Source organism: Furipterus horrens, unplaced genomic scaffold (assembly GCF_987537825.1).
Source record: "Furipterus horrens unplaced genomic scaffold, mFurHor1.1.pri manual_scaffold_1, whole genome shotgun sequence".
Taxonomy (NCBI): Eukaryota; Metazoa; Chordata; class Mammalia; order Chiroptera; family Furipteridae; genus Furipterus; species Furipterus horrens.
In genome coordinates, this window is record NW_028327171.1 from 45244919 (window position 1) to 45259239 (window position 14321).

The following is a 14321-nucleotide window of genomic DNA, read 5'->3' on the forward strand; positions in this document are numbered from 1 at the left end:
AGTTCTCTATCAGGGCCCGGAGAAGACTAGAGCAGAGGGTGGGGTGAACGTAGGGTAGACGGACTCAGTGTGTGTCAGAGATAGTGTCGGGGGAGAGGCCAGTGACCAGGAAACAGGCAGTGTGCCGGAGGAGGCAGCGCCAGGACGGAGGGACGTGTGGGAAGCAGAGGTGGTGCCCGGAGGAGGGGCTGTGCCCAAGAAGTGGGAAGTGTGAGAAGAGCCAGCATTCGAGAGGAAGGGGCAATGTAAGGGAAGAGTGTCCTTGGGCGAGGACAGTGCAGGACGAAGGGGCACACAGGAGATCAGTGTCCTTAGGGAGAGGACTGTGGAGGGGAGCGGTCAGTGCTCTGGAGCGCAGTGTGACGGGGTCAATGTCAGGCTGTAGGGATGGTGTGGGGAAAGAGAGCGGGGCACAGTGGAGGAGGGCAGAGGTGTGGAGGGTGCAGTGCCAGGGGAGGGGACAGTGCAGGCTTTCCTCTTCCCCATAGTGACATCATGGCAAATTCCCAAACTGAAAAGACCCAGCTCGGGTGACATCCCGCAGGGCCGAGCTGGCTCGGGCCGGCCTGAGGGGCTTTGGTTGCCAGCTGGAGGGGCTGGGTACTGCCCAGCGCTCTGGGGGCGGGGTTCTGCTCCGCCTTTTCTCGGCGCGGACTGTGCCCTCGGCGGGTAAGCAGAGCTGCAAGGTAGGGCTAGGGCCGGGCTTCTCTGGGACAAGGATCAAGGTCCCAGGCTGAGGTAAGCCCCGTGCATTCGTTTTTCCTACAGGAACCCTGAAGAGGGCGCAGTAGAGCCTCAGCAGAGTGGCGAGAAACCGCGCCACCTCGACGGGAGGTGGGGCTTATTTACCGTAATCCCGCCCTGGGGTGGAGTTATCTGGACCTGAGATCCGCCCTCAAATTACTGAAGTCTTTGGGAAGCAGGCGTTCGGAGCGGAACTTCGGAAGCCGCGAGAGCCAGGAGGCGGAAGTGTCCGCCTTACTGCCTGGCCGTGCGCATGCGTTATTCTGTTGCCCCGCTGCTGCTCCTCAGGCGCTAGTTTTTCCTCTCTCGCCACCTTTTCCCCACGCGCGGGGTGTGCGTACCCCTAGCCGTGGTTGCACGCTCAGTCCCCCGTGCTACTCTCGTGGCCCTTTCACCATGGCGGGCATTCTGTTTGAAGATATTTTTGATGTGAAAGACATTGACCCGGAGGGCAAGAAGTTTGACAGAGGTAAGTAAGGTATGTAGAGGCGGTTTGGGGTAAGGGGCTAATCTGGCCCTTGGGGACACGCCCCTGGGCTCCTGGTTCACCCAATTCCTGCAGGTCATGATGTAGGGACCCCTCCGTCAGGTAATATTTTATAGATGAGAGAACGAGGACTACGAGCTCTCCTTGGGTTCACACATGCTGTGTCCGGTACCTGGGTGGCCTTTTATCGTGGTCCTGGTAAACTCCAGGGCAACTTTCTAATCGCTGCTCACTCTGTGCGTGGCGCTGTACTGTGCACTTTACACGCTTCGTCTTATTTCTTTCAAGAGTCTCCATGAGGTAGGTGTTGTCTTACCCATTTTTCTCGGAGAAGTGAAGCAACCCACCCAAGGCTTCACAGCGAGTAATCCGAGTCCAGAACCTATATTTTGTTGTTTTTATTTTTGTATGGAGTTTGTTGGGGTGACATTGATTAACAAAACCATACAGATTTCAAGTGTACAACTCAACAAAACGTCATCTGCACACTTCATCATGCTCCCATCGCCCAAAGTAAAGTCTTGTATTGTCCTTAGAATCTTTAGCTCTTTGTGAAGCCCTCTCTGAGGTAGAGATGACTACTTGACATAATGAAGAGTTGCTCTTTATTCTATCATTGATCAATAATTGTTTCTCTCTGGTTTCTCACCCTTTACCTGGAGACTGAGATGTTCTTCAAGACAAACACCAGTACTTACATGTCCCACACTCTGATAATCTCCTCAGCGCTGCACCTGGCACAAAAAGATAAATCCTGGAGCTGAATGAATAACGCACAAAGTCAGGTTGTTTCTTAATCACCTAGGCAGGCCTAGAATCTGGATATTATTTGTTGCCAGAGGACTTTGGATTTTTTTTTTCCTGGGGATTGTGTCTACTTGGCATAGGTTTTTTCCCCTTTACTTCCTGCATATCTGGTTCTAATTGAGCCTGCACTTCTGTGAGAGCAGATGAGAGGCCACTGGATGCAGATTGGGTTAGACTGAGTGTTCTATTGCATGTGGTCTCCCAAAGTGGGGTCTGCAGGGTAAGCCTGGGTCGAGCAATTAACCTTGCCACTCTTTCTCTACTTCTCTCCAGTGTCTCGACTGCATTGTGAGAGTGAATCTTTCAAGATGGACCTTATCTTAGATGTAAACATTCAGATATACCCTGTAGACTTGGGTAAGTATTGAACACAGGCAATAGCAGGAGACTTTTTGCCATTTCAGTTGTTCTTCACCCTCAGATATTGCCGTTACTTTCAGGTGACAAGTTCCGGTTGGTCATAGCTAGTACCTTGTATGAAGATGGTACCCTGGATGATGGTGAATACAACCCCACAGATGATAGACCTTCCAGGTAAGGGAGTGAAGAAGGGAGTACTTGAACTGTGCCCGAGGACTAAGTAGATAAGCAATGTGGAAAGACCCTTATTTAATTTGTGGACTAAATGAGTATTATCTGAGGAATCTTAAGGAAAGTTCTGCATTAAGAATTTAAACAACCGGGTTTTGATCCAGGACAGTGATTGCATGCTTGTGAGTTGTAGCTTTTTGATGGCTGAGGACATGATCACTGAATGACCCAGGCTGTGTGGTCCTTGGGTCCTGTTGGGGAGTTTGGTGTGACGGGAGTTTGGAGTCCCACTGAATTCAGATCTCAGCCTACCACTCATTTGTTGAATAACCTTAACCTCTTTGAGCCCCAGTTTCCTCATCAGTAAAAGACAGATGGTCATACCTAGGTCACAGGTTTATTGTGAGGACTAAATGACATTGTGTTTGGAAAGTGCCTGTTGTGCCCTGGCTAGGTAGCCCAGTTAGTTAAAGTATTGTCTTGATACTCCAAAATTGTAGATTCAATCCCTGGCCAGGGCACATGCAAGAATCAACCAATGAATGCATAAGTGAGTGGAACAACAAATCCATGTCTCTCTCTCTCTGTCTCTCTCTCTCTCTTCTCTGCTTTCTCTCTCTCTAAAATCAATCACTCAATTTAAAAAAAGGTGCCTGTTGTTACAATGCTGGCACTTAGTTAGCAGTTACCACTTTTGAAGAACCTCTTATTATAGTTAACTATTTTTAAGAATAACTGCCACTATTGCTCCACAGGGCTGACCAATTTGAGTATGTAATGTATGGGAAAGTATACAGGATTGAGGGAGATGAAACTTCTACTGAAGCAGCAACACGTCTGTAAGTTCTTTGAGTGACCCTTGTGAGAACCCTTTCACCCCACCCTGTTCTGAGGAATTGGGCCATGCTTCTGCTTCCTGTGTTGAGTCCCTCTCAGCACCTCAGACCTAAGTGGGACCCAGGAAAGAAACTTCTGGGAACAGTTTTCAGTCTGCACTACAGGCTGCTCACTTTACCCTTTGTCAGGGCCTCAGCCCTGGTGGTCCAAACGAGAAACTGTTAATCTTGCTGTGTGCAATGCAAAGGAATGTTGCTTCTGCAGGAAATAAATGCAGCATTAAGTAATTAAACTGCTAAGCGTGTGTGTGTATGTTGCTACTCTGCAACCCAATCCCTAGTTCTTTGGTTTCCCTGCCCAGCTATTTTTTCTTTTCTTTAAAATCTTATTAAAACAATATGTGCCCTTTGTAAGAAATATGAAAAGCAGAGAAGTAATGTCAAGAAGGAAAAAAAGTCACCTATAATTCCATACCCAGAAGGAACCTTTTATATAAACATTTTTGAATAATTTTTTTTTCCTGTGTGCATTTTGCTTTGAGATCATGTTGTTTATTACAGTGTTTTCTTCTCTTTTTGCCTAGTAATGTTATGTGAAACATGTTTCCTCATGTCAGTTGAAAGCTTTTCCTAATCATTTTATTAGCTGTATAACATTCCAGTAAATGGATATATCTTAATTGATTTGACCATTTTCTTTATTCTGGGCATGTAGTATTTTCCACCTTTGCTAATATAAAGAACACTGCCTTGCAAATGTCTGTGCATTCATCTTTGTTTGAATTTTGGTTCCTAATGACAAAACATTAGAAAGGTGCCTTATTTTATTAGGCTGGGCTAGAGAGCTGCTGAGTAACAGCTGCTCCAAAGCTCAGACTCATGGGATTGGTCCTTCTGTTTCAGCTCTGCCTATGTGTCCTATGGGGGCCTGCTCATGAGGCTGCAGGGTGATGCCAACAACCTGCATGGATTTGAAGTGGATTCCCGAGTTTATCTGCTGATGAAGAAACTGGCCTTCTGAACCACCTGGGAAGCCAACCTGTGGCTTAGTCTCTCAGGTCATGGACATTTGTTCAAGCCTGAGCAGCAGTTGCTGTTGTTCACCTGTTCAGAGGGGCTGGCTCTCTGTCCACCTAAAAATGTGGATGCGTCTGTAGGTGTCCTGGACTCAATGGAAAACTGACTTTCCTGTGGGAGAGTTTACAGTGAATCAGAAGTTGTTTTGTGTATATGATTTTTTAAATTAAACTTTACTTTTTTCAGACTTTTCCTTCCCTTACATTTTTTTCCCGTTTAAAGTCATTTTTCCCCCCCAATTTGCCTATGGTATATTATGTCTCTGGCCCACAGCCGGATGATCACGTGTCAATGTAAGATCTGTCCCAGCCTTTTGGTATCTGGGTTCAGGATTTCTTAGATTCCTGGCTGACTATCCCCAACATTTATCCTCCAAAGTGATTTTCTGTGAGAGAGTGTCATGCTTTTGGCTCCTGGGGGCACCCCAAGCCCAGAAGATGACCCCGTTTGGCATAGCATTTTGGATTGGCAAGGAACCCTGCTTGAGTCCTTCCAACACTTTCAGTCTCTTGAGAAGTCAAATCATGTTGACTTGAATGAGTCACTTGTGTAGCCTGGAAATGTTCATCTTCTTTATGGAAGCTTTGGGTAGAGGCTTTTAGACATAAGCATGGGATACAACTATGAAGAGAATAGAAAGAGTGGATTTGGTGGTTATGGGAGCAGGTGGAGGAGCCAGCTGTCTGTTCTGTATTCTAGTGATGACCTGAAGGGAGGGTAAGTGGTGTTTCTCACCAGTGACACTGAACAGAAAGCTGCTGCACAGACCAGTGAAGTGGACAGGGCACTAATACCAATGAGGTTTGGCAGTTCGGTGTCTGTGCCTGGGACAATGCAGCAGCCTGACTGCAGTTACTAACTTAAAAGTGGGGGAAGAACACTGTTGGGGAAATGGTGATGCTTACAAGGACTCCAGCATAGGGGCTGGCTTGTCACCCTGGCGTTCAGGGTCTTTCAGAAAGTATTTGGGACTCTGATTTCCCCTGGGAAATTCTATCTAGAAAGATTGTGTGTATTAAGTAGGAGTCTCTTTTGATCTCTCACTTTGTCAGGGGAGCTGCTCCCCTGGTGGGATGCCTGTGGTATCTCTTTCCCCATCATTTTCAGGTCTTTCATGAGGTGTTAAGAGTATTTAGGAAAAAGGGTTGAAAATGAATGGTCCCTGCAGGGGGGAGGTAAAGGTGTTTCTTTTTCCCTAGTATGGGGCAGGGAGGGTGGAGAGGGAAATTGGAAATGTAGTGGGGGTTGGGATGAATTTTTATGTAATCCTAGAGCATTTCCATGGAGTCCATTTTTGGGGGTGGCGTTGGTTGTGGATGAAGACAGATGAATTTAGGTTAAGTGGGAGAACCTAATTAGTAGTAGCGGTTTGTGGGTGGTGTAGCAGACTGTCCTAGCTGCCCTGGGGTGGTAGAAGAAAGAGAATTGAGATACAATTGAATAGAGACAGGAAGGTTCTGGTTTTAACAGTGTGCCTATATAAAAGGAAGAAGAGACAGTGATTTGGAAAATGGGTTAGATCTTCAATAGGGGCAGATTAATTCACACTGGAAAAGCCTATCAGTTATCTGCGTTTGCCCTGGAGTAAGTCAAATCCCAATACTTGATGTCTGAAGTTTTGGCTACATGCTTCTTGCAGTTTTGCTATCTTTGTCTTATCTGACTGTGTTGAGAACCCCTAATTCTTTGTCTCTGGTCCCTTCAGCATATCTGGTCCTGGGTGCTGCCTATTTCATGTACCATAAAAGGTTTCATTTGATTATTAGATTTAATCTTCTTTAGTACTGCAGTAAATTAAAACTTCCATTTACCAATTCCCTTGACTGTATCCTGGAAATTGTAGTGTGGATGGACTGATTTTTTCCCATGTAGAAACTGACACCATCTGAGATTTGGGCAACATTTTCAAGCTTTGTGCATTTGTTGATTCCTTCTCCATGGCAACTGTTCTGTTCATGATGGGGGAGAGGGACACCTGGAGATGTCTAAATTGGTCACCCCTACCAAGAGCTTTGGCTTTCTATGCAGAACTCTTTTAACTGTTGATGCATTTACTCCTCAAGGACTTGGAAAATTTCCCCAATAAATAGAATCACTGAATAATATATTGGACAGTGCACCGCACTGGGGACAGTATGGGCTCCAGACTATGTCAGCTTAGGGTGTTTCTTCTTTTCCTGCTCACAGACTGTGAAACCTTTGCAAACTTGCCTGGCTTCTCTGAGCCTCGGTTGGTTTCCTCATCTATAAAACAGGGATGATACTGCCTACCTTAAAGAGTTGTGTGAGCCTTAAAAAAGGTAACGTACATAGAGTTCCTGGCACACTGACTTTTATTCTGGTTTAGAATGCCTTTAGTGATCCTGGGGTATTTGTGGCAGTTTGGAACTCTGGGTTCTTGGCTCCTCTACTTATATGGCAGACTATCCTTTCCTTTTGGTGGAGAAGGAAGAGGAAAGACTTCTATTAGTCTTCCCTACAGCAGCCTTTAGAGGTAGTGTTGACCTTTGCAGTGGAGTTTTTGTTTTGGGGCAATGTAAACCTCCTCTTCCTAAGCATCAAGAAGGCATTTACTGGCAAAGCCCCATAACCCTGGCTTCTTTTCTAGAGACCCCCTAACAGAATTTACGGCAGCCACACAAGGTTGCTTTTTAGATACTATTCACTTCTGGGAATTGGGAAATGAGCCTTCAACTTGTACTTGAGTTGTATTTGTCTCTCCCGCTGTGTGAACCCCAGAGACTGACTGATGGCACTTCCTGCACTTCTCCCTGACCTCCACAGGAGGGAGGCAGGAACCCAAGCCTGGCGAAGCCTCCTGCTGAGCTGCTCAAGCTCTTGCTGTTTGCTCAGCTGTCACATCCAGGTCTCCTCTTGACAGAACCGTCTGCACAGGCTTACCTGAGGTGTGAGGCACTCCTAGACTTCCTGTTAGCTTTTCTTTTTTCTTTTGATTTTTTTTTTCCTTAGGGAGGGGCAGAACTATTGCCCCCTGAGATGAACATCTTTTTCTTTTCAGTTAGCTTTTGGATACTCTCATTTATTTTTTATTAATCCTGGCTCAATGTTGTCTATTATGTAGGGACAGTCTTTCTGGGAGACAACTTCTCATTCTTTTCTCAAGAGGAAGAATCTCCTACAAAAAGGAGATCAGAGTCCCACTGAGAGTGATGGTAAAGGGGGTAAAGAGACTAACCTCAGTTCTGAATAGAAAACCAAAGTTTGTTTTTCTCTTTCCTCACATAAGATTAGTCTCTACATCTGTTCAGGGGCCAGGCCAGGCCTTTGAGGAATTATCATATGAAAAAGCATATGGAGAATTTGTAATTTGTACATTTGTACAGAAAATAGACCAAAGATAACTAGCTGCTCTGCTGAATATTATTGATAGCTTAAAAAAATAGCTTCTGGTGTTTTAAACAGTGAAAAACGACTGCATTTTCTGTCCTGTGTGTTCACCTTTACCAGGGCTCGGTGTTTTAGGTGAAAACAGGAAGTCTGGTATAGCTGCATTTGTCTCCCAGGGCCTCTGCTCCAGGTAGGAGAATTACACATGGAGACAATGCTGAGGTTGCCAGTGCCTGAGAACCTTACTCTTCCTGAGGCAGATCCTGGAAGTGAGGGTGGGTTGCAATTAGAAGAGGACTGGTTGGGCTGGGCATGATAGCAGAGGGGTCAGGAAGTGGGAGTGGGAGCTCGATCGTGGGTGTGGGCAAAGTGGGTGAAGGAGAGAAGAGTGTATGTTGTCCAGCAGGAGGATGGATTAGGGAAGGAGAATATCCAGGCTGGAGGTTGGGTGGCAGGGAGTTTGTTTCCAAAGTTCCTGGAGGAATATTCAGGGCTCCCAGGGCCCTGGGTGAGGGTCCTGGAAAGAGTCCATGAGTTCCATTCAAAGGTCTGTGTGTCCTGTTCAGGTGTCCAGGGATTTGGTCTAGGGACCTGGAGGTTTGGTTCAGCAGACCAGGAATCTTGGCTCTGAATCCCTGCAGCCTCTTCGAAAGTCCAGTGCCAGTGGTTTTGGCTGAGACATTGGAGTTTGTCTCCAACAACCCAGAAGTCCTGTTTGGAAGCTCGTTCAGTGTGGAGAATAGAGAGGTACTGCGTGGAACAGCAGTGGTGGGTAGGGCCTGCTTGGCACAGAGGGTGGGCCCTACTGCATGCAGCAGGAAGCGCACCTTTCCTCGGAGCAGCTGTTGGAAGCTCAGGAAGATGGCATTGGGATCTCTGTGAGCTGTAGTCCTGCCCTGTGGAGGAAGCTGAGGGCAGAGGATGGGCCTGAGGCCAGAGACCTGGGCCAGAGATCATGCCTCCCTTGTCTCTGTGGGAAGATTGGGTACCAGCACCCAGGCTTTACGGCTGGGAGGGAGTATTCCTTGGTAGGTCATCTCTTCTACCTCAAGATTCTTAGAATTCCTGTTCCCTCAGGTCTTCTAAGGAGACCGAATCAGAAAAGGAGGACAATTTCTATAGTTCCCTTGACTGGGGACTTACCTGGGTTCGAAGGAGGCCCTGCAGGGCCCCAAGGAGGAGGCGGACCCGTCCAGAAAGCTGTCCTAGTAGGGATGAGAGGCAAGTGGGTCCTGGTTGTCCGCGTGCTGCTATCACTCCCTCCAGCAGAAGGGCCGTTGTTCCCAGAACGTCCTGTGCCTTGGTCTGTTCCTGGGAAAGAGATGGAAGAGAGAAGTGTACTGCTTCAAAGGGCACGCTAATAGTGGGTGGGGAGCCTGTAGGAGTAGCCAACAGAATGAATCATCGAAGCTGAGAAGTGGACAGGACCAAGGTCCCACCCAGCATAGGAATTCTTTCACAGTCTCCCGACAATTGGTCATCAGCCTCTGCTTGAATAACTCCAGTGTCCGGTAAACCGGCCTGGCCTTACACTTAGTTTCAGTCAGAAAAGCTCTTTTTTTTTTTTTTTTTTCTTTCTCTCTCTTACATTATATTGAAATCTACCCTTTTTTAGCTTTTACTGCTTGGTTCTAGTGTTGCACATCTTTTTCTGCTATAAAATCTTAAGGTCATGTGATGCTTTTTTAAACTTAATGTAGAGATGAGGCCATCATAAAGAGCATAAAGATGAAGAGAAGGGGCTTACTGACAAGTGGCAGAGCTGGAACTGCTAGGGCTGCCTAGGAACTGCTCTTTCCTAGCCCAGTCCCCCTCAAAGATCTGAGGGAAGAGTGGGATTCCCATGATCTTGAGGGTAGAAGAGTTGGCCTACCAAGGAGTGCTCCCTCTCAGTAGGTTTTCTGAGTTCCAGACTAAAGCACTTCATGCTATCTCACAAGACTGCCACTTACTGCAAACTAATCAGACAGGCTTCTTTTTAAAAAAGATCATTCTTTTCATGTTTTCTAACCTTTTTACTGTTCGGATTGCTTCCTCCTGGACACATACTAGTTTAATGGATCCCTCTGAATAAATTAGCATGTATCTAGAGGAGGATTTCTAATACTCAGTCCAGTATTTTTAAGTGCAGTCCACTCAAAATTTTATAGGAATATTTCCACATTGTTGGTGCTAAACATCTAAAGTGGTCTAGAATTGCTAGCTTTTAAAATAGCTGCTTCAATAATGTTACATGTGAAATTTGGGGTCAACTCAACCCTCTCAGATCCTTCTCATAGAAAATTCTAGCCCTGGCTGGTGTGGCTCAGTGGATTGAGTGTTGGCCTGGGAACCAAAGGGTCACTGGTTCAATTCCAAGTCAGGGTACATGCCTGGGTTGCAGACTAGGTCCCCAGTTGGGGACGTGCAAGAGGCAACCACACATTGTTGTTTATCTCCCTCTCTTTCTCCCCCCCTTTCCCTTTCTCTAAAAATAAATAGATAAAATCTTAAAAAAAAAAAAAAGAAAGAAAGAAAAATTCTAGAGCTAGAAGTTTATATGAGGGAAGCAGGGGCATTGTGGAATAGGACTTAACTCAATTACTTTATGCATGTAGAATTTTTTATATATTTCTGTTAAATTTTACCATGTTTTGAACCTTGCCTTTCAGTGATTTGAATCTTGATTGTGTCTTTTCTTACTTTTGCTGTGGTTCCCAGCTTTGTGTAATCTGTGGATGACAGATCAACCTTACTTCTTCATGCCAATTTAAGAAGCTTGAATAGGAAGGGTCTAGTCAAGAAACTAGTATAAATGACCCATGGACATGGACAACAGGGTGAGGATTGACTGTGCGAGAGGGAAGGGGGTAGGCAGGGCAGGGGAGAGCAACCAGGAAAATGGGATAGCTGTAATAGAACAACAATAAAAAATTTTTTTTAAAAAAGCAAATGAAAACAACCATATGTGGAAAAACAAAACAAACAAACAAAAAACAGCCCAGTTTGCTGGCAGAAGATTTTTTTTTAAAAGAAAGAAGCTTGAATGGGAATGAGTCAAAGGCATGGCTCATGAGAGACTTGCACCCAGCTTTTCATGGTATTCAGCTTTGAATCTGTTTAACATATTGGAACTGCCAGCCATCATTTTGTCCAAAGGATATTATCATAGTAGTATGCTGATTGTGTTAGAGTGGCCAAGCTGAAGAGGAGATATTTTCAGTGAGCTCAGGAAGTTTCAGGAATCCATGGGAAGCAGTAGGAAACTCATAAACACAGGACTTAGAAAAACCAAGGGAAGGGATGGTTTTCTTACCGTCTGGGCTTTCCATTCTCCCAAGCTAAAGTCAACAGCGGGCAGCAGGACAGATGTGGACAAAGGGTTAATATCTGGGCACTGACTCTGTTGAAAAAGATTGGTGGGGAGGGGGAGAGAAGGGAGCTGAAGCAGGAGGGGGTATGGTGACCCAATGACCAGGTTGGGCTTCCATGAGTAATATATCAGACTAGAGCTTTTAAGGGAGAGCTTGATTGCAAATCATAATTCTTGTAAGGAGTGGTGATCAGGAGGTGGTGGTCTTATTGAAGACTCTTGGAAGAATAGTGATTGGATCAGGGAGCAAAAGGAAGTGATGGGAGCGAGGGTATCTTGCCAGTTAAATGGATAGAGGGGACAATGCTTGGGGCTTCTCACCAGTCTGCTGTGAAGGACATGGGAGTCACGTAGCAATTTATTTAAGAGTCGAGGGTCACAGGCAGGAGGAGCCGGGCTGGACTGAGGTAGTCTTGCAGTTAGGAGAAGCATGACCACGAGGAGCAGTTCTTAGATGAGGAGAGGTGAAGTTGAAAGGGGTGGATACGGAAGAGATCATTGTTGGGTAGTGATCCAGGAATTTCCATTTAGGTTCCAGCCCTGAAACCTGGCACGATGATGCCTTGTTCCTGGGAAATTGGGTTCCCCTGGCCCACTGCAGTATATCTTTCTCATTCCCCCTCCACCACATTTTGATTTGGCCCTTTGCCCCTTAAGTGTGTTCTTACCAGTCAGCTCCATTCTGGCCAGGCTGTCTTGTTGGAGTGGCTCCCTGTATGGGGCCTCTCCCCTGAATCCTTCCTGAGGCCATGGAGGCGGCTTGGGTGCTTGCACTTCTGGGCAGAGTTGGGTGGGGCACGGCACAGATGGGCCAAGGAAGAGGGTCTGGACTCTATCCTGCAAGTGACAGGAACAAGGAACACTTGTTCAAGTTTTAAGGAAGGGACTGTCTGGTGGGGGGAACAGATGCTGGGAGGGCTTGCAATACTGACCAGCCTAGAACTGTTAAAGCTTTGAGTGCTCCATGTTTTCTTGTAGCATATGGTATATCCTCTGTCAGCGTTTTTTAGTGAATCTGATATGAGTTTGGTGTCCTGCCCCGTGCCTAGAGCAGTGGGGGTGGGTGGTGGGGTGTGTGGTGGGGTGGGAGAGGACAGGATATGTACACACACACACACACACCTTATCTGGCCTCAAATTCTGAGCAACCTTGGTAGTTTGGTTGGAGAAAATCTGGAATGGGATAGAGAATGAAGTATAGAGGCACAAGCCTGGAGAAGAGACGGGGAAACAGGTATAGGGACAGGATGAGGAACTAGCAAACATGTACAATATAATGAGGGGTGGCTTGGGCAGTGGGGCTGAGGAGTGGAATTAGGAAAAAAAAAACACACCCTGAAATTGGACTAGTAGAGGTCAGTGATTAAAAGATTAAGAGAAGATGGTATGGGAGAAATTAGTCTCTCATTCTTTCCCTATTTACACCCACACATAAAGCCTCTTGGACTTTTTCTTTGCACTCCAAGATCTGAAATACTGGGTTTTCCAAGGAAAAGAGATAGGCTAACATTCCTGAGACTTCCTTTCTGAGGCAAGTTGTCCAGGAATGGATACCTACTGAGTGAGGTGATGCCCACCTTACATCGCGTACCTCGCCTTGGATGCCCACATGTCTGTCCCATAGCCACACCTTCCTCCCTGCCCCCTCTTCAGACCCCTTCCTGTTCCTTCACAGGACCCCCCACATGGCTTCCTCCTTATTTCACAAGTTGTGCAAAGAGGCCTGCACCTGATTCAATATTGGGATTTCCTGTAGGTCTGTCAACATGCATGAACCCTCCTCCCATTACTGTCTTCTTGTGCCCTGGCTTGCCTGACCCAGCTTCCTAGCCTCTGGATTCAGAACCTTAGCTAACTAGGAATGGCTGGGTAAGAGTGAGGATTGGAGCTGTGTCCATTATGCTGCTGTGTTCCCTAAGCCCTAATATACCTCCTTTCTCATTTTCTCCCTGAGCCCATGCCCCCTTTCCTTAGTGCCAGTCAGGACTGTGCTGTATTCCACCAAGTCTGTGATCAGTCCCTCAGAACCCAGCACCCCACCCCCTACCCCTGCTCTGCCCTGCTCCTCCCATTCTGGGAAGGCCACACTCTTCTTGACAAAGGTCAGTGCCTGTAGGTTCCACTTTGCCTACCCCTCCCCCAGCCTGAGAGCCCAATACCTCTTTCCAGTCCTTCCAACCCTCATTTAACTCCAAACCCTGCTTGCCACTCACCCGGTGGAGAAGGGCTTCAGGATCCAGGTGCAGAGCAGGCAGCACTCTGGGGAGCAGATGGGTAGGAAAGCATGTGGCATTGGGGCATAGCCCCTTCACGGCAGTGGGGTCACACGCCTGCTCGGGCCACTTCTGCCCAATCAGACAGCAGGGAGCCACCAGACACTGGTGAGGGCCCCCGGAAGTGACGCCTTCTCTTCCCACCCTCACTGGACCTGGAGCCCCTGCCTGGACCATGGTTTATTAGCAGAGCCCAGCTCCTCCACCCACACACACCACCTGGAGGATTTTTTTTTCTCTAGGAAATGGGCAACCTTAGACCTGGTTGGAGAGGAGATGGGAGGGGGACAGTTTTTTTCCAGGAGGAATCTAGAAGGACATTTTTGTTTTCAGTTTCTGACTGGCCAAACTTCTTTTGCCTGGATACCACACCTGCTATTGAAATCCAATAAGACTCTTGCTTTCCTGCTTTTCTCCCCTATAACCTCTAGGGGGTCATGTTTTATATCCCCTTTCTGAATGGGAACGTGGGTATTGCCTGTATTAGAGAATGACCCTGCCAGGGGTCAGTGTTCTTTGAAAAGGGTTAGGACAGTCTGAAAGGACTGCATGGTGAGGCGTGTGTGCATTGGGCTCAGGTGCTCCTCTGCTGGGGCCCACTGGCTCAGATAGCTAAGCCCACTTATCTCTGCCTCTGTCCTCCTTTGCTTGCCCTGTCTTTCTCCCTCATCCATCTCCTACCATTCCATATGTGACAAGAGGTATAACCAGGCCCATGTGTCCCCCCGTCTTAGGAAAGACAGCTGCTGAACCTCTCCTCCTAACCCCCCAAATAGCTCCTCCTGGCTTGGCTCTGGCTCTAGGTCCTGTGCTTTCCCCTCAATTCCAGTCTCCCCACAACCTCTGTCCTCAGGGCTTCCTGGCCT

The 14321-nt window shown here is 47.1% G+C and overlaps 2 protein-coding genes across 5 annotated transcripts; one reads left to right on the forward strand and one right to left on the reverse strand.

The window, feature by feature from the left end:
* The first annotated feature begins 112 nt into the window (after nucleotides 1–112).
* POLR2H (RNA polymerase II, I and III subunit H) lies at nucleotides 113–4669 on the forward strand. 3 transcript variants are annotated; one of them, XM_090274955.1, is made up of 6 exons: nucleotides 122–245; nucleotides 769–1213; nucleotides 2312–2395; nucleotides 2479–2572; nucleotides 3325–3408; nucleotides 4309–4669. In XM_090274955.1, the coding sequence occupies exons 2-6, from the start codon at nucleotides 1141–1143 to the stop codon at nucleotides 4424–4426; spliced, it is 453 nt and encodes a 150-aa protein (XP_090131081.1). In that variant the 5' UTR covers nucleotides 122–245; nucleotides 769–1140; the 3' UTR covers nucleotides 4427–4669. The 3 variants fall into 3 exon arrangements, with proteins under 3 accessions (XP_090131090.1, XP_090131081.1, XP_090131098.1); XM_090274964.1 differs by lacking the exon at nucleotides 3325–3408 and having other exon boundaries at nucleotides 113–245; XM_090274972.1 differs by lacking the exon at nucleotides 122–245 and having other exon boundaries at nucleotides 1156–1222.
* A 3185-nt stretch (nucleotides 4670–7854) lies between these two features.
* On the reverse strand, nucleotides 7855–13513 carry THPO (thrombopoietin). Of its 2 annotated transcripts, XM_090274935.1 has the most exons (6): nucleotides 13396–13513; nucleotides 11851–12019; nucleotides 11504–11631; nucleotides 11126–11212; nucleotides 8974–9141; nucleotides 7855–8738 (listed from the first exon to the last, which is right to left on the reverse strand). In XM_090274935.1, exons 2-6 carry the CDS (start codon nucleotides 11861–11863, stop codon nucleotides 8073–8075), a joined length of 1062 nt encoding a protein of 353 aa, XP_090131061.1. In that variant the 5' UTR covers nucleotides 11864–12019; nucleotides 13396–13513; the 3' UTR covers nucleotides 7855–8072. The 2 variants fall into 2 exon arrangements, with proteins under 2 accessions (XP_090131061.1, XP_090131070.1); XM_090274944.1 differs by lacking the exon at nucleotides 13396–13513 and having other exon boundaries at nucleotides 7855–8093; nucleotides 11851–11916.
* Nucleotides 13514–14321: the final 808 nt, after the last annotated feature.

Bases quoted from the DNA above. Each gene is read 5' to 3' on its own strand.
- POLR2H (XM_090274955.1), top strand. From the start codon at position 1,141: ATGGCGGGCATTCTGTTTGAAGATATTTTTGATGTGAAAGACATTGAC. The intron at 1,214-2,311 runs GTAAGTAAGGTA...ACTTCTCTCCAG, and splicing joins GGGCAAGAAGTTTGACAGAG to TGTCTCGACTGCATTGTGAG. The intron at 3,409-4,308 runs GTAAGTTCTTTG...CTTCTGTTTCAG, and splicing joins ACTGAAGCAGCAACACGTCT to CTCTGCCTATGTGTCCTATG.
- THPO (XM_090274935.1), bottom strand. The intron at 9,142-11,125 runs GTAAGAAAACCA...TCTCTTTCCCAG, and splicing joins GAGAATGGAAAGCCCAGACG to GAACAGACCAAGGCACAGGA. The intron at 8,739-8,973 runs GTAAGTCCCCAG...CTCTGCCCTCAG, and splicing joins AGGGCCTCCTTCGAACCCAG to CTTCCTCCACAGGGCAGGAC.